The sequence below is a fragment of the Microcaecilia unicolor genome, chromosome 3 (genome assembly GCF_901765095.1).
Source record: "Microcaecilia unicolor chromosome 3, aMicUni1.1, whole genome shotgun sequence".
NCBI lineage: Eukaryota > Metazoa > Chordata > Amphibia > Gymnophiona > Siphonopidae > Microcaecilia > Microcaecilia unicolor.
Window position 1 is genome coordinate 87,188,904 of NC_044033.1, and position 21,252 is coordinate 87,210,155.

At 41.3% G+C, this 21,252-nt stretch overlaps 1 protein-coding gene across 2 annotated transcripts in view; it reads left to right on the forward strand.

The window, feature by feature from the left end:
- Positions 1-21,252, forward strand: part of VPS54 (VPS54 subunit of GARP complex) — a 300,862-nt gene that overhangs the window by 130,227 nt on the left and 149,383 nt on the right. For both annotated transcript variants that reach the window (XM_030196152.1, XM_030196153.1), the window contains exon 8: positions 10,286-10,671. In XM_030196152.1, the coding sequence (XP_030052012.1) occupies positions 10,286-10,671 (386 nt within the window). The remainder of the gene's footprint in view (positions 1-10,285; positions 10,672-21,252) is intronic.

Genomic DNA, 21,252 nt, shown 5'->3' on the forward strand with positions numbered 1-21,252 from the left:
CATTTTTCTGCATCACAAGCTGAACTGAGTTCTCATGGAGCTGGCACGGGAGGGGGGTCCTTTGCTCTTATAAACATGCCTGGGACTGAGAAAGATGTTTTGGGTTAATGAAAGTAGATAAGGGGGTAGATGTACGTAGTTAGAGAGTACTCAGAGGAAGGGGGGAGCTGAGAATAGCTGAGAAGAGCAGAGTGACCGATGAAGTCATCTCGCCAGCTGTGCTTTGCACCCCTTTTGTGTATAGTTAGAACCTGGGACCCAATGAAGTCACCCTTATCGGTTCCTTATCAACTGATAAGGGGATAGCAAGTTCTGCTGACAAAGCTGGATCCCATTGGAATCCATTGGGTTGAGACAGTATAAAGGAAGCACCCCGAGAGGTGTAAGATGCAGATGCTGATGGAGGAGAAAGACAGAGCACCACCGAGAGCTGGTGTGTCGTGTGATTCTGTTCCACTGTATGATTGACTGAATTGCTGGTATCCTCATTATTGGGTAATGTATCGATGCTAATTAATACTAATAAACTATATCTCTTTAGCTAATTAAAACTGGGTTCCTCTTTAATTACAGACTTAGCTACGGCTGAGTCTGTACCGAACTGCCATGAGCAGATTCAAGGTTGGGAAAGCTAGATATTTGGAGGGCATATGTAACTCTGCCCAGAGAGATGAGACGGGCCACTGCTTCCGCTGCCTGATTAGTAAAGGCAGATTCTAAGAAAATAAACAATGTACATAAGGTGAGCATTTTTCAGTGGAAAAGAAATTAGAGAACAGCTGGTCATGGAAATATTCTGAAAAGAGAAGCCTTGGGCACAACATGAAAATAGTTCTTCAAAGAAAGATTGGGTAGATATATAGAACAGTCTTATAATGGAAGTAAAAACTTAACAATTCAAGAACACTTGAATCTAACAGGATCTTCAGTTGTGTGGAAGCAAGTATAAAAATGAAAATAGAGTAGGTACTGCATAGAGAGTTGCATGGGGACCCGTACCCACCCATTCCTGGTGGAATCTTACGCGTCCCCACAAGAATTTATTGGTACTTAAAAAAAAATAATTCCAGTCGCCTCTCTGTCTCTTTGTGTTTGAGCCGCAGCACTGCAGACACAAAGTTTGAACTTGGAATACTCTGGTGTGCACATGTAAGTTTTGTCTCTGATTCACTGCCACTGTGTGCTGAGGTTGCCATATGCACATGCCAGTAGGTGACGTGACCTTTGATGCTGAGGCCTGTGCATCAGCCCGGGAGCAGAGAGGATTAATGGAAGATTTTCTGCATCTGCGCTGTTAAAGCGAGGAGGAGGGAGGCGGTGGCATTCAAAGAACTTGATAGGTGAGAGGCAGGTGCAGCTTACACTTCCACAGGAATCCTTCAGGAATTGCTTCCATCCTCACGGGAACCCCTCAGAACTGCTTCCATCCCCACAGGAATCCTGCTGCCCCGGAGGTGATTCCTGCAAACCCTTTTCCCATCAGATCTCTAGTACTGCAACAGGAAAGAAGACTATCAGGCTCATTTTCGAAAGAGATGGACGTCCAAATCGGTATAATCGAAACCCGATTTTGGACGTCTCTATCGGAGGTCCGTCGCAAGGACGTCCAAATCTCAAGGGGGCGTATCGGAGGCATGGTAGAAGCGGGACATGGGTGTTCCTAAGACTTGGACGTCTTTGAGCCATAATGGAAAAAAAGCAAAGATGTCCATGACTAAAACTTGGGACATTTTTACCTGGACCTGTTTTTATTATGAATAAGTACTACTACTACTACTACTATTTAGCATTTCTATAGCGCTACAAGGTATACGCAGCGCTGCACAAACATAGAAGAAAGACAGTCCCTGCTCAAAGAGCTTACAATCTAATAGACAAAAAATAAGGCACAAAAAGGTGCCCGAAATTACCAGATGACCACTGGAGGGAATCGGGGATGACCTCCCGTTACTCCCCCAGTGGTCACTAACCCCCTCCCACCCTCAAAAAACATCATTAAAAATATTACTTGCCAGCCTCAGATGTCATACTCGGGTCCATGACAGTGCATGCAGGTTCCCGGAGTAGTTTCGTAGTAGGTGCAGTGCACTTCAGACAGGTGGACCCAGGCCCATACCCCCCCCCCCCACCTGTTACATTTGTGGAGGAAACAGCGAGACCTCCAAAACCCACCAGAAACCCTTTGTACCCACATATAGGTTCCCCCCTTCACCCGTAAGGGCTATGGCAGTGGTGTACAGTGGGGGTAGTGGGTTTTGGGGGGCTCAGCACACAAGGTAAGGGAGCTGTGTACTTGGGAGCATTTTATGAAGTCCACTACAGTGCCCCCTAGGGTGCTCGATTGCTATCCTGGCATGTCAGGGGCACCAGTGTACTACAAATGCTGGCTCCTCCCACGTCCAAATGGCTTGCATTTGGACGTTTTAGACTTGGACGTCTTTGGTTTTGAAAATTGCCGAAAAACAAAGACGTCCAAATCCAGGGATGTCCAAATCCTAGGACGTCCATGATATTTTCGAAGCAAAAGATGGACGTCCATCTTTTTTCAAAAATTACCTTCTCCCCACCTCCGAATTTGGACGTCTTTGAAAAAACGTCCAAATTCAGATGTTTCTTTCGAAAATGCCCCTGTACGTAAACTAGGTGAACTTCAGTCTGTATAAGAGTAATTCTATAATAGGGCATGTAGGATAAAAAGGTAATCAGGTACCTGTTTCAAGCCTGTTCTATATGGAAAAGTAAACACCTATTTTTCTTTATAAAATAAAATGGCAGATCACTTACACCAGTCTTATAGCTGGTGTAAATATTTGTGCCTAGATGTTAGTCAGATTACATGTAAATTAGAGGCGAGTATGATTTGAGCATTCTGTCTGTGCTCTGCCCAACCTATGCCCATGTGCACAGCCACTGGGAAAGTATATGCCAGTAAAAATGCCATGCACCTTTTAGTTAATTGATATTCTACTACTACTTGACATTTCTAAAGCGCTACTATGGTTACGCAGCGCTGTACAATTTAACATAGAAGGACAGTCCCTGCTCAAAGGAGCTTACAATCTAAAGGACAAATGTACAGTCAGTCAAATAGGGGCAGTCTAGATTTCCTGAAAGGTATAAAGGTTAGGTGCCGAAAGCAACATTGAAGAGGTGGGCTTTGAGCAAGGATTTGAAGATGGGTAGGGAGGGGGCTTGGCGTAAGGGCTCAGGAAGTTTATTCCAAGCATAGGGTGAGGCGAGGCAGAATATTCTGAGAACATTTACATGCATAGGTGGTGAGAGTACTGCCATTTATGCACATTCATTATAGAATTACCCCCATCTACTGTAATTTTCTTGGTTTTAACTGGGGATCAGTTTCCTGAAACAACCTTAACATGGAAGAGTGGTTCTATAATTTGTGTTGGAGCCTTCCCTCACTTCCTAATTAACAACAGGGCTTGTATTTATTTTGCTAAGTCCCTGGTCTCAAGTTCATACCTATTTTTAATTCTTCAGAATTAGGGATCATGTGGAGTAGCAGCTTAATTTCAAAAAGCTGTAGATTTCCACTAATATGAGTCTGTGCTACAAAAACAATCCTCTATAATTTAGGTGTGATCTGTTCAATAAATGTTAATGTTAGAACACATAGGGGGCACCATAGTATAAACTGAGATGTGCTGCCCTGTCACACGTGTAGAAATAGATGTGGCAAAGAATTCTACTGCTATGGCATTGTTCCCGTGTTTGGCATGTCCTTCATCAACAAGTGGAATCTGTAGCCTTTCATGCCTCATGAATTTATTAGAAGGCAAATGTCACAGTATGTTAAGATCACAGGGTCTGTCTAACATGCACATTTTTTCACACTTACTGCATTGCCTCAGACCATGCTGGATCTCTGTCTCTGCTCTCCACTGCTGAGGATCGGTGCTTGCCCCATACTTTCTTGAATTCTTTTTTTTTTTTTTTTTGGTCCATGTAAAAACGAGGTTTCATTGAGGTAAATTTGGAGATAGAAACAGTTGTAAAAGTTTACTGTCAGTTTTTCTTTCTACATTCTAACTGCCTTCCATATTTTCTCCTCATTTCCCTCACAGTCTTCCCTGTTCTTGTACTTCCTCATCTCCCCCTACTTTTCTTATTTCACTTATTCCTTTTCCCCTTCCCAAACTATTACTTTCAACAGCTGGTTGGTTCCACCACTGCCAGGAAGGTGGCCCCCTTTTTTTCTTGACATTTTTGCCACATCCTGCCTCTTGTTCTGGTGGTGAATGGATCCCCACCTGCATACTGCTGAAGTCCTTGCCATGGCTGTGATACACCTCCTCTTCTGCTCGCTAAAGACGGCCATCACCACTGCAGAGTTTTCTCAAATTTTAATACCACAGGGATTGGTGTCCTGCGGTACCAACTTTCTTCCTGCTGTCACTGCTCCCAAATTATCGGTGTGTATATATTTATTGATAAAGCTCTTTCTCTAAGGTCAAGCAGGCTGCTTGTTCTCACATGTGAGTCGACGTCCGTATCAGCCTGGTAACTGGCATTTTAGAACAGCAAAAAATAAACAAAGTTTTGCCAGAGTCTTCTGGTGCGCGAGCGCGCCTCAGTTTTTCTTGTTCTGCGACGAGGAGCGGCAGGCTCCTCCTGTGCTCCTTGTTGAGTTCCGGAAAAGAGTTTTCTTTAGAGCGATTCTTTCATCAGTTTTTCGCTTTGTTTAGAAAAAAAGAAAAAAAAAGATTAGTTTCCCGTGGTTTTTCTTCTTTAGCTCTTTTTCTCTTCATTTTAAGTTTACTTTGTTTTTCGACGCGGCCAGGGTTCTCCTCTCTTTTGTGTGCCCTTCCAGTCGCGTCTTTGATTTTGCTGAGACCATTTTTCCTTCCATGTCATCAAAGACACCCAGCAGCTTCAAATGTTGTACTCGTGCAACCGGACCATCTCAGGTACCGATACCCATTCCTGATGTATCCAGTGCCTTGGGCCCGACCACAGCCCAGCTGTTTTTAGTCTGTGTCTTCGTATGAAGAAACTGAACCAAGTGTCTCGAGAAGCCCAACGAGAGAAGCTTTTTGGGGCTCGGTCCGGTCCTTCGACACTGGTACTGAGGTCGGCGGTGTTGGCATTGACATCGAGGGAGGCATCGATGTCAGGAGCAGAGGTAATGGCTGTTGAGAGACCAAGTTGCGCTGGGAACAGTGAGGTATTGAGTAGGTCTCCACCTGTCTCGAGGCCTCCTGCTATGCAGGCCCCCCCGGGACCAACCATCGTCGGACCTGACCCCGAGGAGACGTGAGGATTCCACGTTATCCTTGTTGGCACTGAGGAGCCTCGGTGACAGGCATCGAGCGAAGGCGAAGAAGCACTGTCACCGGTCTCCGACACACGGTGCCGGGAGCTCCGGGGCGTTTAGGGACTCAGCACCCAAGAAGTGTCTGCACCGAGAGGATCGCTCCCCCTCTGAACAGGAGGTGCCAATGCGTTGGTCTCCTGGCAGCCCGGTACCTGCTCCCGAACCTCAACAGATTCCGCCACCACCGGCTGTTCCACCAACCCCGCAGCCTTCTCTGATAGCGGCTCTTGACGAGCGCATCCAGGCCCTGCTTCCAGAGCGTCTAGAAGGACTGCTGCGTCAGTCTGCTTCGGTGTCCGAGGTGCTTGCGCCTTCCATACAGTGTGCTGCAGTGGCATCTTGCCCTTTGCCTGCGGTGAGGAAAACACACAATCTCAAATTGGCTAGCAGATTGCATTTCCTTCACTTATACCCAAACTGGGCTGACTCTGGAGGGCCAAGTCATGGCTCATAATGTCAGAGCCATGGCTGTGTCAATGGCTCACTTAAAGTCAGCCTCCATTAAAGAGATTTGCAAAGCTGCAACGTGGTCTTCAGTCCACACATTCACATCTCACTACTGCCTTCAGCAGGATTCCCGATGCGATTGTCGGTTTGGGTAGTCAGTGCTGCAGAACATATTTTGGGGTTTAGAATCCAACTCCACCCCCCCATGGCCCGTTTTTATTCTGTTCCAGACTGCATTCTCAGCTAGCTGTATATAGTTTCAGGTTAATCTATGTTATGTCCTCGCTGTTGCGAGGCCCAAATGTTTTGAGTGAACCTGGATGCTAGAGATACCCCACATGTGAGAACAAGAAGCCTGTTTGTCCTCTGAGAAAGCGATAATACTTACCTGTAGCAGGTATTCTCCGAGGACAGCAGGCTGATTGTTCTCACAAACCCTCCCACCTCCCCTTTAGAGTTGTCATTTGTTATTTCTTATGCTTTTTGATTTAACTGAGGAGACACGCTCGCACGGTGGGCGAGAAGTCAGTCCGCGCATGCACGGTGCACGTGCACCAGAAGACTGGCAAAACTTTGTTTATTTTTTGCTTTTGCAAAATGCCGGTTCCTGGGCCAACGTGGACGTTGACCCACATTTGAGAAACAATCAGCCCAACGTGGACGTTGACCCACATGTGAGAAACAATCAGCCTGCTGTCCTCTGAGAATACCTGCTACAGGTAAGTATCTTCGCTTTATGTAAGAACCAGAATTCACTTTGCTGTGCCATATTAGAGACTCTTGTCTCAGAAATAGAGCCTTTTCTTGGTGGCCCCTGAGGAGTAGTTTGATAATGCAATGGGTGGGATTTTTGTTTGTACATTGCTTCAATAGCTTTTCTAACTTGTAAGTGGTATATAAACAACTTTGTAAGGTAAGAACATAATTGGAAGAGAGGCGTGAGTGTAAAATACATGATTTCTGTATTACAATATCAAAAAAGATTCAAACTTTAGCAAAAATAATATGGTCCTGCTGCTGCAGAGTAATACTAAATGTGTTTTGGATTCTTCTGATTACCATTTGGAAACCAATCTGTTAATTGTGAGATGTATTGAGCAGAATTAGATGTTAATAGCTAAGGGTGAGCACTCTTTATTAAAAGCAGAATGCTTGTAATTATTTTTATTTTTTGTTACATTTGTACCCCGCGCTTTCCCACTCATGGTAGGCTCAATGCGGCGGGCAATGGAGGGTTAAGTGACTTCCCCAGAGTCACAAGGAGCTGCCTGTGCCGGGAATCGAACTCAGTTCCTCAGTTACCCAGGACAAAAGTCCACCACACTAACCACTAGGCCACTCCTCCTATATTATCAACTATGGTTGTGAAAGGATGCTGTTGTAGAATGACTCTTAGTAATATTCTTAGGGTAAGAGAACCAGGAAGCAAAGTTAATGCGTTGTCTGAGTAAAAAGGTCAGTGAAATCAAGAACACAAACTCCCAGTGGGATACCTTAATATACAAGATGATAAATGAAGAGGAGAATGTGGAAAAGAAATCCACCTCTTCAGCTGTGAGAAGCTGTAGTTGCTGCTCTGCTTTGAAAACTTGCTCTTGCTAACTATGGTGTTACCCCACAAGAGTGTCCTTAAGCAGTCAGGTGGTGGTCTTGTTCAACCACTATTTTAATTATCAAAAAAGGCAAGTTCTTTTATTAATGTTGCAGTTTAATTACAAGAGATACAGTATTATAGTGGTCTTAATGATGTGCCTAATGACCCTGTGCTGAAAGACTTTGGGCTTCTGATTTAAAGGTCCCAATTTCAGTCTCTGGCAAACCCAACAATTGCAATATTTTATTAACATGAATGGCTTTAGGTACTTCACAATAATTGCTAATTATTGAAGATTTTACATGCAGGAAACATTCTTATTTTTACAGTGCACATATTTTCTCTGCTGCTGTTATATTCTCTTAGAACCAGCTCATACCCTGCAATGTGTGTTGTCTCTTGTAGCCTAGTGGTTAGTGCAGTGGACTTTGATCCTGGGGAACTGAGTTCGATTTCCACTGCAGCTCCTTGTGACTCTGGGCAAGTCACTTAACCCTCCATTGCCCCTGGTACAAAATAAGCACCTGAATATATGTAAACCACTTTGAATATAGTTGCAAAAACCTGAGAAAGGCAGTATATCAAGTCCCATTTCCCTTTCCCTTTCCCTAATAGTTCCCATATGAACTCGGTATGTGCAATATCTACTCTTTACAGAAAATGGGATTTCTAGGGAAATGATGAAAAGGAAATTGCTGTTACTAGCAGTGCATGCCTTTTTAATCTTAGGCAAGGCCATAGCAAATGGAACATTTCTTTACCCTGTTTATAAAGCTGTATTAACTAAGATGAAAATTGTGTGCTAAATGTGTGATGCCATATTAACTGTTTGCAGATGCTGATTGCTGCATTAAACATTTAACTTGGGGTATGTAATGAACAAGACTGTGCTTTGCTGTTAACGAGGAGGTTGTGACCACATATTAGCAGTTAACATGGCACATATCGTTGTGCAGTTAATGTTTATTAACACAGAACAAAGTTTGATAACTGTTCTTCAGTCCTCCCAGATGTGCTGGAAACACCCCTAACATTTACCACAGAGGTTTTGCTCCTAATGAACCATAACTTGATAGTTGACACATGTTAAATTCAAAATCTTAGTGCACTTTAGAAAATAAAGGTCTTAATGTGGAATAAAATGAAGCTGCTAATTTTGGACAAAGTGATGCAAAAAGGAGGAAAGAAATGAACATCATTAGATTACATATAAACTCAACTCTGGAGTTGGTTTCTTTCTGTTGTTGTTTCGTTGACCAGAACTCGCATAGTATCAAAGAAGTGTTAAGTTACTTAAAAAAAAAAAAAAAAAAAAAGTATACCATGTTGTACAAGTGTTAATGAACCATGTTTTACATTCTGGTGAAATTACAGTATCAGAAAAACCTACTAAAATAAACTCTTCCCTCGATATTCAGCTCGTGGTAGTTAGTGTCTTTAAAACGACTGACTGCTGCGGATTGAATCTAACCCAGATTATCCTTTCCAAGCCATGTCTGGGGATCAGCATTGGATATCTGAATTATTAGCAGACTTGGTAGTTAGGCAAATATAGGACTGCATAAAGATCAGTTCTCTCTGCATGTTTAGCTATGCGGTCACTGACACTGAATTTCATCATTGCCTGCATAACTACCAGCTCTTCCTTGATTCTGCCCACAGACTGCCTTGCACTAACTGCACAGTGTCACTGCAGTCAGAAGGGATATTCAGTGGCATTGTGTGGTTAAATGCCACCAAAGATCTAGGGATGGTTCAGATAAAGGAAGAAATGTTGGTCTTGTTGATATGTGAATAAGTTATTGTTTTGTTATGTTGAATTTATTGTAATGTATACGTTTTTATATATGTATTCCTGTGGGAAGTTGTGGGTTATAAATATTTTAAATACAAAACTAAATAATACCCCTATATTTCCCAAATAATAAGAGATGAGTTTGCTATTAAAAAATATAAATAAATAAGCTGATGACCTTAGGTCTTTTAAGTGGCACAAAATTTCCTACATTGAGTAATCATGACCATTCACATAAGGCATCCTCGGCTAACAGTCAGCCATGCCCCTTGATGGCAGGAAGTGGTTCATTGTTAAAGGTAGAGGGCAAAAAAAGCATGCAACTGTGTCTAGATAAACGATTTTATTTTAGTGTATCAGTTTTGTAATCTCTTAATAATTTTTGACTCCATATTCAGAAGCACTTATTTGGATAGCAACACCTGCTATCCGGATAAATGTTGCCGATTGGGCCTATTAACTGATTTTTAAGTGGCATTATCCAGGTAGTGTCACCAAAAATCATTAATGACTTCCCCTGGCAGTGCAAGGGTGAAGCATAGGTTGCACTGAATATCCAGATTAAATTTTAAAGTTGTGGTGGATTAAAAAAAAAAAGAATACTGCTAATTGACCCATTTGTTTTAATTTCTACACCACTCTTATTACTATTAGGGGCAAGTTCCTAAATTAGTTTCATAAGAAAACTAATTAAATTTCTTAAGGGGTGGGGTGAGTTCTTCAAAGATTGTTTGAAACCAGTCCTGCTTGACACTGCAGATTCTTCGATGCAAAGGAATAGGCATAACGTTCCTCAAAGTAAAATTGATTATGAGATAAAATAGTGAGGCCAGTATTCAGCTATGTGGTCAACTGGAACAACCCAAATACTTTCCTCTTTCCAGATAGATTATTTTGGCCATACAATGACTTATACATACAAAATTATCCGTTCAAATGCCTTGGGTTTAAAATAAGCTCGATGCAGTCAGCCCCACTGCTAATTGCATTGTGCTTTTGAATATTGATCCCTCTGTGTTTTGGCTTGTTAATGAAACAGCCAGCTAGGTGTAGGTTTTCATTAAACTCCTGTGGAATATTAAGTAATTCTGTTTTTTTTTCTGGTTTATTTTTTAAGCTGAGCCATTATCTGGATATTATTGAAGTAAACATTGCTCATCAGATTTCACTGCGTTCTGAAGCATTTTTTCACGCAATGACCTCCCAGCATGAACTGCAGGACTACCTCAGGAAAACTTCCCAAGCTGTAAAAGTGCTTCGAGACAAAATTGCACAGATTGACAAAGTGATGTGCAAAGGATCTCTACACATTTTAAGGCAGGGACTGACCAGAAATAACTGTGTTAAAGTGTACAATAAACTGAAATTAATGGCTACAGTACACCAAACGCAGCCTACAGTGCAGCTACTGTTATCCACGTCTGACTTTGTTGGGGCTCTGGACTTAATAGCAACGACCCAGGAGGTGCTACAGCAGGAGCTTCAAGGCATTCACAGCTTCCGGTAGGTTGTGAACCGACCATAATAACGTGGTAATACAGACCCCATTGATAGCATTACGGCCAGTGTTCTTAGGAAGTGTCAAAATTATTACAGAAACTGAAACTTTAAATTTCTTGAAAAATATATATCTTTAATAATTTAAGAACCAAAATCTTATCCAATGGTCTACAGATAAGTGGTTTCTTTAGGGCACTTCTTCTCTGCCTTCTGCTGGAGAGCATATCTAGCTAATCAAGTTTTCAGGATTAGTGTAATGAATATGCTTGAAATGGATTTGCATTCTTTGGGTTTCTAGTTTATAGAAATGAATCTCATGCACATTCCTATGATACTCCTGAAAAACTGATTTGGCTAGGTGTGCCTCCAGAAGAAGGTTGTGAAGCACTTTTTTTAGGGCAAGACATAAGAAATAGCTTTGGTTTTGTTTTATTTTTAAATAACTGGCAGTCAGGTAAAGTTGAATATTGGAGAAAATATGCATCTGTATTTTTCTTTAAGTTTAGATTTATTTTTTTTATAATCTGGCCTTATCCAGATCAGAGAACAAACAAAACATATATAAACATAAATGCAAACGACACTGACATTAAATAAAAAAACAATCTTCACATCTACAGGTTCATTCAGTCAAAATGTCAGTCCAGTCAAGACAATCCATATGGCAGACATAAGAAATGCTGTTCTAACAAATGCTTAAAATCTGTCAGGTTTCTCTTAAGCCACGTCTGCAATGGCAATGTGTTCCACTCCAGAGGACCAGCAACAGTGAAAATACTTTCTTTAAGTCTGGTACCACTAGTGTACAAATAATTGCAGAGCGCAGTGTGTGAGATGGACTATATTGCTGCAGTCCAGGTCTCAGATACAAAGAAGAGTCCTGATACAACCACACATGAACAAGTAACAACAATTTATTTCATGTGATTAGGCTACAGGTAGCCAACACACTGAAATCAGATAAGGGGTAACATGTTCAAATTATCTGCAACCATACCGCAATCATACTGCTAAATTTTGGGCTATCTGCAAAGATTGAACATGTGAGGCTGGCAAACTCAGGTATGCAATATTGCAGTAGTCCAAATTGCTCAAAATCATAGACTGTAAAATAGCATGAAAGTCTGAACATGCCAACAAAGGGCACAACTTATTCACCAAACATAGAATTTTGGACCACAGCCTTCACTTGAGATGTAACAACAAACTGGAATCCAAAAACACCTGCAAAATTTGAACATGCTTCCCTAAAATAGAGACTTCAGAAGGAATTTCAGAAGTCTCATCAACTGACATTCAAAGAAAGCCGAATGTCCTACATCCAGTTTGAAACACTATCCAAAATGGTCTGTAGCTGGAGAGTCACAGAAGGGAATGTCAACTGTTGGTGAAAGAAAACCTGGATGTTGTCTGCATATATGCGGTACGAGACCCTAAAAGAACCTAACAGATGACATAGAGGCAAAAGATATAAATTAAATAACACTGACAGATGAACCCTGCAGCACCGCAGTATGCAGCAAACAGGCCTTAGAAAATGTAGTCCCCATGCACACCTCCTCGCTATGGCCAGATAAAAAAGATACAAACCAATTTAAAACAGCTCTCACAAGGCCACAACTACATAGATGCTGTAACAATATTCCATGATCCGAAGTATCAAATGTGGCAGAAATGTCCAAAAAAAAAAAAATGTTGATCCATTCCATCGTGTAGCTCAAAGAAGCTGCCACAAGTGTCTCTATAGTGTGCACCTTGGGGAAACCGTATTGATAAGGGTCCAAAAGGGACGCCTGATCTACATACTCAGGTGACAAACTGAGCGCTCAATCACTTTTGCCAACACAGACAATGTAGAAATAGGGTGAAATTTTAACAATTTGCTATAGCCCAACGTCTGAGATTTCAAAATGGGACCTACAGTGGCCCTTTTCAAGTCATCTGGGAGAAACCTTTATTCCAAAGATTGATTAACAATTGCTGTGATTGTAGGTTCAACAAGACATCCATTGCACGCAACAAGCTAGCGTGGTGAACGTCATAAGAGGAGGCAGTCTTACGACACAACTGCAGATTCACCCTTACTTCCTTCTTGTATTATCTGATCCCACCACCATGTGTCTTTGTTTCCACTGCTATGACAAGATCGTAGGATAGTCACAATGTGATTCTTCAGGGGAGTAGATATGGCCTACTCGCTAACAGGATAGGCAGATTGAATAGGGTGGAAAAAATGAGACTTCATAAATTGGAAGATTAGCTAAAGATTGCAAACTGTAATTCAGTGCAAAAAAAGAGAGCTAGAGAAACCATGTGGAAAGTGATGTAACCAAATGTTACTAATCTGTTTAATAAACTAATTGACCTAGAAGCTAGAAAAGGACATGGATGTAGTTATTTATTTTATTTGCTTATTTCATTTACTACCTTTTTGAAAGAATTCACTCAAACTGGTGTATGTTAACAGGATTGTGGTTCCAAGCCAATTGAGACAGTGAGCCCAATACACCAAGATGTACTTTTCAGAAAAAAACGTGATAGATAAACGAAGGGGGGGGGGGGTACTTTTAAATATTAGAGACAAAATAAAATCCATTGAGGTACCAAGTGAGCAAGAAACAGCTGAGTGGCTATGGATTTTCATGTAAAGTTGTGATTTATAAGCCACTATCACAAGGGAAGAGAGATTATATACACAATTGAAGCTATTCAGAGCATAGCTTCAAAAACTGAGGAGTGGTTGATGGAGGAGGGGTTTAATTTTATTAGGTTTATTAAATTGGAGAGTGCCATCTGCTGAATCATATGTAGGAGGAAGACTTCCTTAAACTAATTCAGGAGCCCACTGGTATCAAGGTACCACTGGATCTGGTCCCAATAAAAATTATTCTTTTCATTAAGTTTCAACGGTTTTTATTGATGACACACCAAAATAAAAGAACAAACATGGTGGTACAAAAATCGTCTTGAATAATACATAGCAATAATTGAGCAGGCTGCAAACTGTCATCAAAATTTTTTTTGTTTTGTACCCCCCCCCCCCCCCCCAAAAAAAAAAAAAACATTCCTCCCCTCCCATACCTTCCCACCCCTCTCCATCCCATACCTTACCCTCCCAAAGTTCCTCAGAACAATATCCATATGAATAACACTTTCTAAAGGGAGTGCCAAATGGTACATGCTGCAAACTGGAACATTCAACTCTAGAACCATGTGTTATGAAAGATATGACCAGTTACGTTGTGTTTACCTAAGATTGTCCCTTTCGACTATTCCAAGCCTACCGTTTCCCCCCCCCCCCCCCCCAAAAAAAAAAGAACAAAACCCTATTTAGTACTTTGGAATATAGGCGGTACCACCGTCCTTGGCCCCTCCCTATGTACAGCAAGAGTATGAACCCCTATCCTGCCTGCCCACCCCCTCTTACCCTTAACTATGATGCCTGAACCTCCTCCGCATAGCCACCCCTATTGCACCAAGGAAAATCTGTTCAAAATTCAAGTTCATGGGGATATCCGATTTAAGTAAGCTTTCCAAATCGCAAGAAACCTCGGTTGCCTCTTTGGGGATAGGTGTGCGCCCTAAGACTCCCAAATCAAAAGCTCATGAGGTTTATACCTCCAGTACCAAAAGGAGTGGGGATGTGGCAAAACCCAAAGGTTGCATAACAAAACTGAAAGTATTTTAATAACAATTAATCCTTCCTAGCTAGGAGATTGCTATATCATATGTAAAGCTGATTTTTGAAAATTACCAGTGTATACTGAGAACCCACCAAATTCTTGGATCAGACACACAAGGAAGGAGAGGGAATTTGAAAAATCTCTAATATAAGGACATAGAAAAAGATTGCATTCATCTCACTCCCTAGTCTTATCCTGTAATCCTTAAATTCCTCACAAATTAAGCAGACAAAGGGCTCAATAGCCAGAGCAGAGAGCACAGGTAGCAGAGACAAACATGACAAGTGCTTCTCTCCAGACTAAAAGGCAGTAACAGATGCTCATTGACTAGTGCGGGGCTGCTTATAGCCCTCAATCCAGCTACAAAATTGTGGCTGAAGCCAAATCTGCAGAGCACACAGAATAAATAAGGTGCCTCAATTTTATCAAAAGTTTTCTCAGTGCTAAGGACAAGACAGCATAGTGGATATCTTCTCCTTTTACTGCAGGAATGAAATTAATCAATCACCATATGTTGTCCTCTCCAAATCTGTTCCTAATAGAGCCTGACTGATCCAGGTAAATAGTGGAGTACTTGGGGTCTAAAAATCTACCTAAGTTAGACCTAGATACTAATAAATATCTAGAATGGCTTAGTGTCAAGGATGCATATAGTACCATTGTGCCACTAAAGAATAAGAAAGCGGCAGGGCCAGACCATCTACTTGCAGAACTATATAATGGCATCTTTATAAGTGGCAGTCTAATGATACAGCAACCCCCCCCCCCCCCCCCCCCCAAAAAAAAAAAAAAAAAAACACATAGGCTCCTCCACTCTTTTTACACTGAAATGATTATGGTAATCCCTGTGGAGGGTAAAGATCCAACACTGCAGCAGTTATAGGTCCAGTTTTCTAGTAAATATTGACTATAAAATCTTGGCAAAAATACTTAACTTTAGAATGGACAGCTCCTTCAGTAGGTTGAAATTATGTCTTATGAGACAGGCTGCCATCTTTTCAGACCTGCAGAGGTCTGCTCATATCTCATTTTCTGAATCTAGCGTCTAATTGTTACCCTTTTAAATTGCCACAGGAGGAGCTAATTAGCTTTATCTGAGTGTTCATAAAAATGCCTCTTTGTATATTGTATATCTTTTCCTGTTCTCCACATGCCTTTATCAACTGATTTGAAACTTGTTTATTTACCATTCCCTTATGTAACCTCTCCAATCACATTAATTATGAATATAATGTATCCCACTGAGTCTGCTACAATTTTCTTATAAAAGGATATAATAGAAGTAATATATCCCTTTAACACAGCTTGTCTAGTTTCCCAACACAGATACAGAGTAGTTTCTGGGGTGGCATTAAAATGCATAAATATCTCCCATGCTTTCAAAAGTTTTTCCAAAAGGATTGGTCTTCAAGTATGCATAGTCAACTTGGGTGGGCTCCTATATGGATCAATATTCAACACCTCCAAGATTACCCTGGCATAATTTGAATTTAATATGGGGCTTACAGTATATGCATGTGTCCCTATCGTCGAACATAAGCCTTGCCATATGGAGCTGACTAAAAGGTCCATCAAACCCAGTATCATGTTTCCCAACAATGGCCAATCCAGATCACAAGTACCTTGCAATATACCTAACCCAAACATTTGTTCTTGCTTCTCATACCCCCAACATTATCTGCCATCCTTCTCACCCCAGCATCTCTTAGCATTGGTCCCTTTTCTCCAAGGGCCGGCCCCAGCTACTGTCCCAGCATTAGTAGTCCCCTCCCAGCCCCAGCCTGTGGCAGGCAGGGCACTCCCAAGGTCTGTGTTCATCCAGTAAATTACTTTAATGTGTCATACTAATGTCACAGTGTATTCTTTTGTCCACCAGTTCATCTCAAGGAGGTTTGATTGAGAACAGGAGGTGGCATTTAGGTTAATCTGTTTCCCCTTCCCTGCACAGCTGTTTTTCTGCATACACTCAAACCAAAGCAAACAAACCTATGAACTGCAGTATCCACATTGTCGTTCTTTATTGTTGGTAGAATTTTTTTTTGTAATCTCGTTCATATTTTCAAACATGCCAGCTTGTGCAGCATACGGATATACACAGGGGAAGTATAATAACGGAATAACTTTTCATAAGTAAAGTAGTAATTTGTTATGAATTGTAATCAATGTGTCATTTGGAGGGGCTGGTTATAGGGACACCCTAGCACATGTTATATTCATGCAGAGATTTATTTTCTCCGGGTAATGGGCCACTAAAACAAATATCATGTTATTAGAATCAGATGCTCAGCATTCAAAGTTTTTATCTATTTATTTATTTAGTTATTTATGACATTTATATCCCACATTAAACATGAATTAGGTTGAAACCTGGGAGCATTAAAAATCTTTTTTTTTTCCCTGTGCCTAGATCAAAAGAGAAAGATGATTTGTGGGACCTTGCTCCTTTTATTTTGTGGAATGCAGTGGTATATTATAAAAATGCACTTAATACTGTTTAAAAGAGAGAAATTCATTAATGAGGGCAGAGCTACCTTCATGCAGAAGTTCAGAGTCAGGCTAAATGTACCAACATTTTCTGGTTCTGTGATATATATTTATTTCTTCAAGTCAGTTTTCAACAGCATTTTCTCGGTTATTACCCAAATGCAAACACAATTATAATGTAACTTAATACATTTTGGATGTTACTGAATTCTATTATTCTGTCTCACTGTATTTCCAGTTTTGGAACAGTATGTCATCACAAGGACAAAATAGAAGAAAACCAATTGACTGCATTAGGGGCTTATAGCCCATTTAGTTATGTTTAAACAAATGAGAGATCTGCATGAAAGAAAATATTTATTTTTATTATTTTGACCTATCAAAACCACTTGTACCTGAAACATGCTCAAAACAAACCTATAAATCTAGAGGATGTAAAGGGGCAATTTGACAAATTGAAGAGTAGCAAATCTCCTGGACTAGATGGTATTCATCCCGGAGTACTGATAGAATTGAAAAATGAACTTGTGGAACTATTGTTAGTAATATGTAATTTATCTTTAAAATCGAGCGTGGTACCGGAAGATTGGAGGATGGCCAATGTAACGCTGATGTTTTAAAAAGTTTCCAGAGGGGATCTGGGAAATTATAGACCGGTGAGCCTGACATCCGTGCTGGGCAAAATGGTAGAGATTATTATAAAGAACAAAATTACAGAGCGTATTCAAAAGCATGGATTAATGAGACAAAGCCAACATGGATTTAGTGAAGGGAAATCTTGCCTCACCAATCTTTTACATTTCTTTGAAGGTATGAACAAACATGTGGATAAAGGGGAGCCAGTTGATATTGTGTATCTGGATTTTCAAAAGGTGTTTGACAAAGTACCTCATGAAAGTCTCCAGAGGAAATTGGAGAGCCATTGGATAGGAGGTAGTGTTCTATTGTGGATTAAAAACTGGTTAAAAGATAGAAAACAGAGAGTAGGGTTAAATGGTCAGTATTCTCAATGGAGAAGGATAGTTAGTGGGGTTCCCCAGGGGTCTGTGCTGGGACTGCTGCTTTTTAATATATTTATAAATGACCTAGAGATGGGAGTAACTAGTGAGGTAATTTAAATTTGCTGATGACACAAAGTTATTCAAAGTTGTTAAATCGCGAGAGGATTGTGAAAAATTACAAGAGGACCTTACAAGACTGGGTGTCTAAATGGCAGATGATGTTTAATGTGAGCAAGTACAAAGTGATGCATGTTGGAAAGAGGAACCTGAACTATAGCTACGTAATGCTATACTTACTCCTCACCGGCCTCCCACTTAGCCATCTATCCCCCCTTCAATCTGTTCAGAACTCTGCTGCACGTCTCATATTTCGCCAGAACCGATATACTCATATCACCCCTCTCCTCAAGTCACTTCACTGGCTTCCAATCAGATACCGCATTCAATTCAAGCTTCTCCTTACCTACAAATGCACTCAGTATGCTGCCCCTCACTACCTTTCTACCCTCATCTCCCCTTACGTTCCCGCCCGTAACCTCTGTTCACAGGACAAATCCCTCCTCTCATTACCCTTCTCCACCACCGCCAACTCCAGGCTCCGCTCATTCTGCCTCGGCTCACCCTATGCATGGAACAACCTTCCTGAGCCCTTACGCCAAGCCCCCTCCCTGCCCTTCTTCAAGTCTTTGCTTAAAACCCACCTCTTCAATGCTGCATTCGGCACCTAACTCTTACCATTCAGTCAATCCAGACTACCCCTACTTTGACTGCCCCTTTCGGTCTTGACCGTTCATGTGTCTATTAGATTGTAAGCTCTTTGAGCAGGGACTGTCTCTCTTTGTGAAATTGTACAGCACTGCGTAACCCTGGTAGCGCTTTAGAAATGTTAAGTAGTAGTAGTAATGCAAGGTTCTACGTTAGGAGTCACCAACCAAGAAAGGGATCTCGGCGTCATCGTTGATGATACATTGAAACACTCTCCCTCTGCTCAGTGTGCTGTGGCGGCTAAGAAAGCAAATAGAATGTTAGGTATTATTTGGAAAGGAATGGAAAACAAAAGTGAGGACATTATAATGCCTTTGTATCGCTCATGGTACGACCGCACCTCGAATATTTTGTTCAATTCTGGTCACCGAATCTCAAAAAAGATATCGTGGAATTAGAAAAGATACAGAGAAGGGCGAGTTCCCTATGAGGAAAGGCTGAAGCATCTAGGGCTGAGGGGAGATTTGATAGAAGTCTATAAAATAATGAGTGGAGTGGAACTGGTAGGCGTGAATTGTTTGTTTGCCCTTTCCAAAAATACTAGGACTGGTGGGCATGCGATGAAGCTACAAAGAAGTCAATTTAAAATGAATCGGAGAAAATGTTTCTTCACTTAACGTGTAATTAAACTCTTGAATTTGTTGCCAGAGAATGTGGTAAAGGTGGTTAGCTTAGCGGGGTTTAAAAAAGGTCTGGACAGTTTCCTAAAGGAAAAGTTCGTAGGCCATTGTTAAAATGACTTGGGAAAATCCACTGCTTATTTCTGGGATAAGCAGCATAAAATGTATTGAACTTTTTGGGGATCTTGCCAGGTATTTGTAACCTTGATTGGCCATTGTTGGAAACAGAATGCTGAGCTTAATGGGCCTTTGGTCTGTCCCAGTGTGGCAGTACTTATGTAAACAGGATAATCCATTTGTACAAAAGAGATGAGGTGAAGATGTGATTCCATGTGCACCAATGAAAGAGTTTAATTTTACTCCAATCTTTATAACATCAGGCTTCCCAAGGCAGATTACAACAACAGTTAAGATGAACCCATCAGTAAACAGGATATCCTCACTGAAAATTGGCCATGTATTTCTGTGTTATATAGAACAGTGTAGAAAAATGAGCACAAAATACAGCCTTTATTAGTGCTCTTTCCACCAGCTACATATGGAAAGCTTTCAAATAAATTAAAAAGCTGTCAAATAAGTTAAAAAAACAAAACAAAACTTTTGTCCTCCACTTTTAAGGCATTGCCTATCCAACTGGAACAGCTTTTGACTTTTTACAGATGGACCATGCATAGGCAGCCTGTTATGTGTAATAATCTTTTACTGTTGTTTTCAGTAGTGTTTGCTATTTTGGGTGAACTGGTGTAGTGGCAATCTCAGCCTACTGCCAGCAAGCTCTGCCTACTGGCTTCAACCAATATAATGGGCTAGATAGCCTTGTACCATCTCCTGTTCTCAGTCTAACCTCTTTAGTTCATCTGTTTATCCCTGTTCCTGGTTTACCTTTCTGTTTGACTTCTTTTGCCTCTATAAGAACATAAAAATAGCCAGACAAACAGTGTGGGGCAATAGAATATGTTCCTTCATCTTAGCAGAGTAGATTTGAAGTGCGGATATCCCCAGTGGGTGCACAAGCTGCCCCCCATTTCACCCCGGCCTGTTTAGAGCTGTCATAAATGCTTATGCCTTAGCCTCTGTGTAAAGATACATCAATTTACCAGACCAGCATACCAAACTCGGAGATTAGCCGGGAAGAGCAAGGCAAATTGCAACTCTTTACAATGTAGTTCTGTGCAATAGGGTGCCATTAGCTTCCTCCCTGGCGGAATAGTCATTGAATAACAGGATTTTCCTACCTTCATACTCCAGCAGGCCCAATCTGCAAAACACTCTCAAAATAGCTTCTTTTTCTTTCCAGTTCATACAGTGTTCTATCGCAGGTCTAGGCTTCCTCTTCTCCTTTGGTTTTGGGCCGATTCTGTGTGCACGCTCACACCTATACATATATGCATCTGTATTCAAACCAATTTTTTCTGGCAGCCATTTACTAAAGATATTAGAAAGATCCGAATCGCTCACCGCCTCAGGAAGTCCAACCAACTGGAAGTTGTTACAGCGATTCCTATGTTCTAACTCTTCAAGTTTCTTCTTTAATTCAGTAGTCTCTTTCTAGAGCATTGCAAATGCACTCTCCATATTTGTGCTGCAATCCTCCTGCTCTGACATCTGCTGCTCAGTCTTCATTAGCCGACAACGCAGTCAAACTTTTTACTAAGCTCGTCCACTGCAGACAGAAGTTTATTTAAACTATCCGCAAGCACCACAGACACCGTTCTCGTTATTTCCTGTATCCGCTCACCAGCACTGTGAAGGAAGCCACTCCATCTGCCATCTTTGGTGTTAGCAGTTTGTTTATCTTGGGACGTTCTCTGGGTTTCTATGGATATACCACTCGTATGAAATGCTGCAGCTCAACCATCCACCTCCCCTGAGAGCACTTCATTTTCCCAGATAGATAAAGGAACCCAATAGCCACGAGAGATCGATTTTAAAGCAGATTTATGTAGGTAACCACTGAGCTCCGCTCCTGTGCGTCCGTTCAGGCAGGCTGCATCACGTCATTATTTGGGTTTCTGCCAGGTACTTGTGACC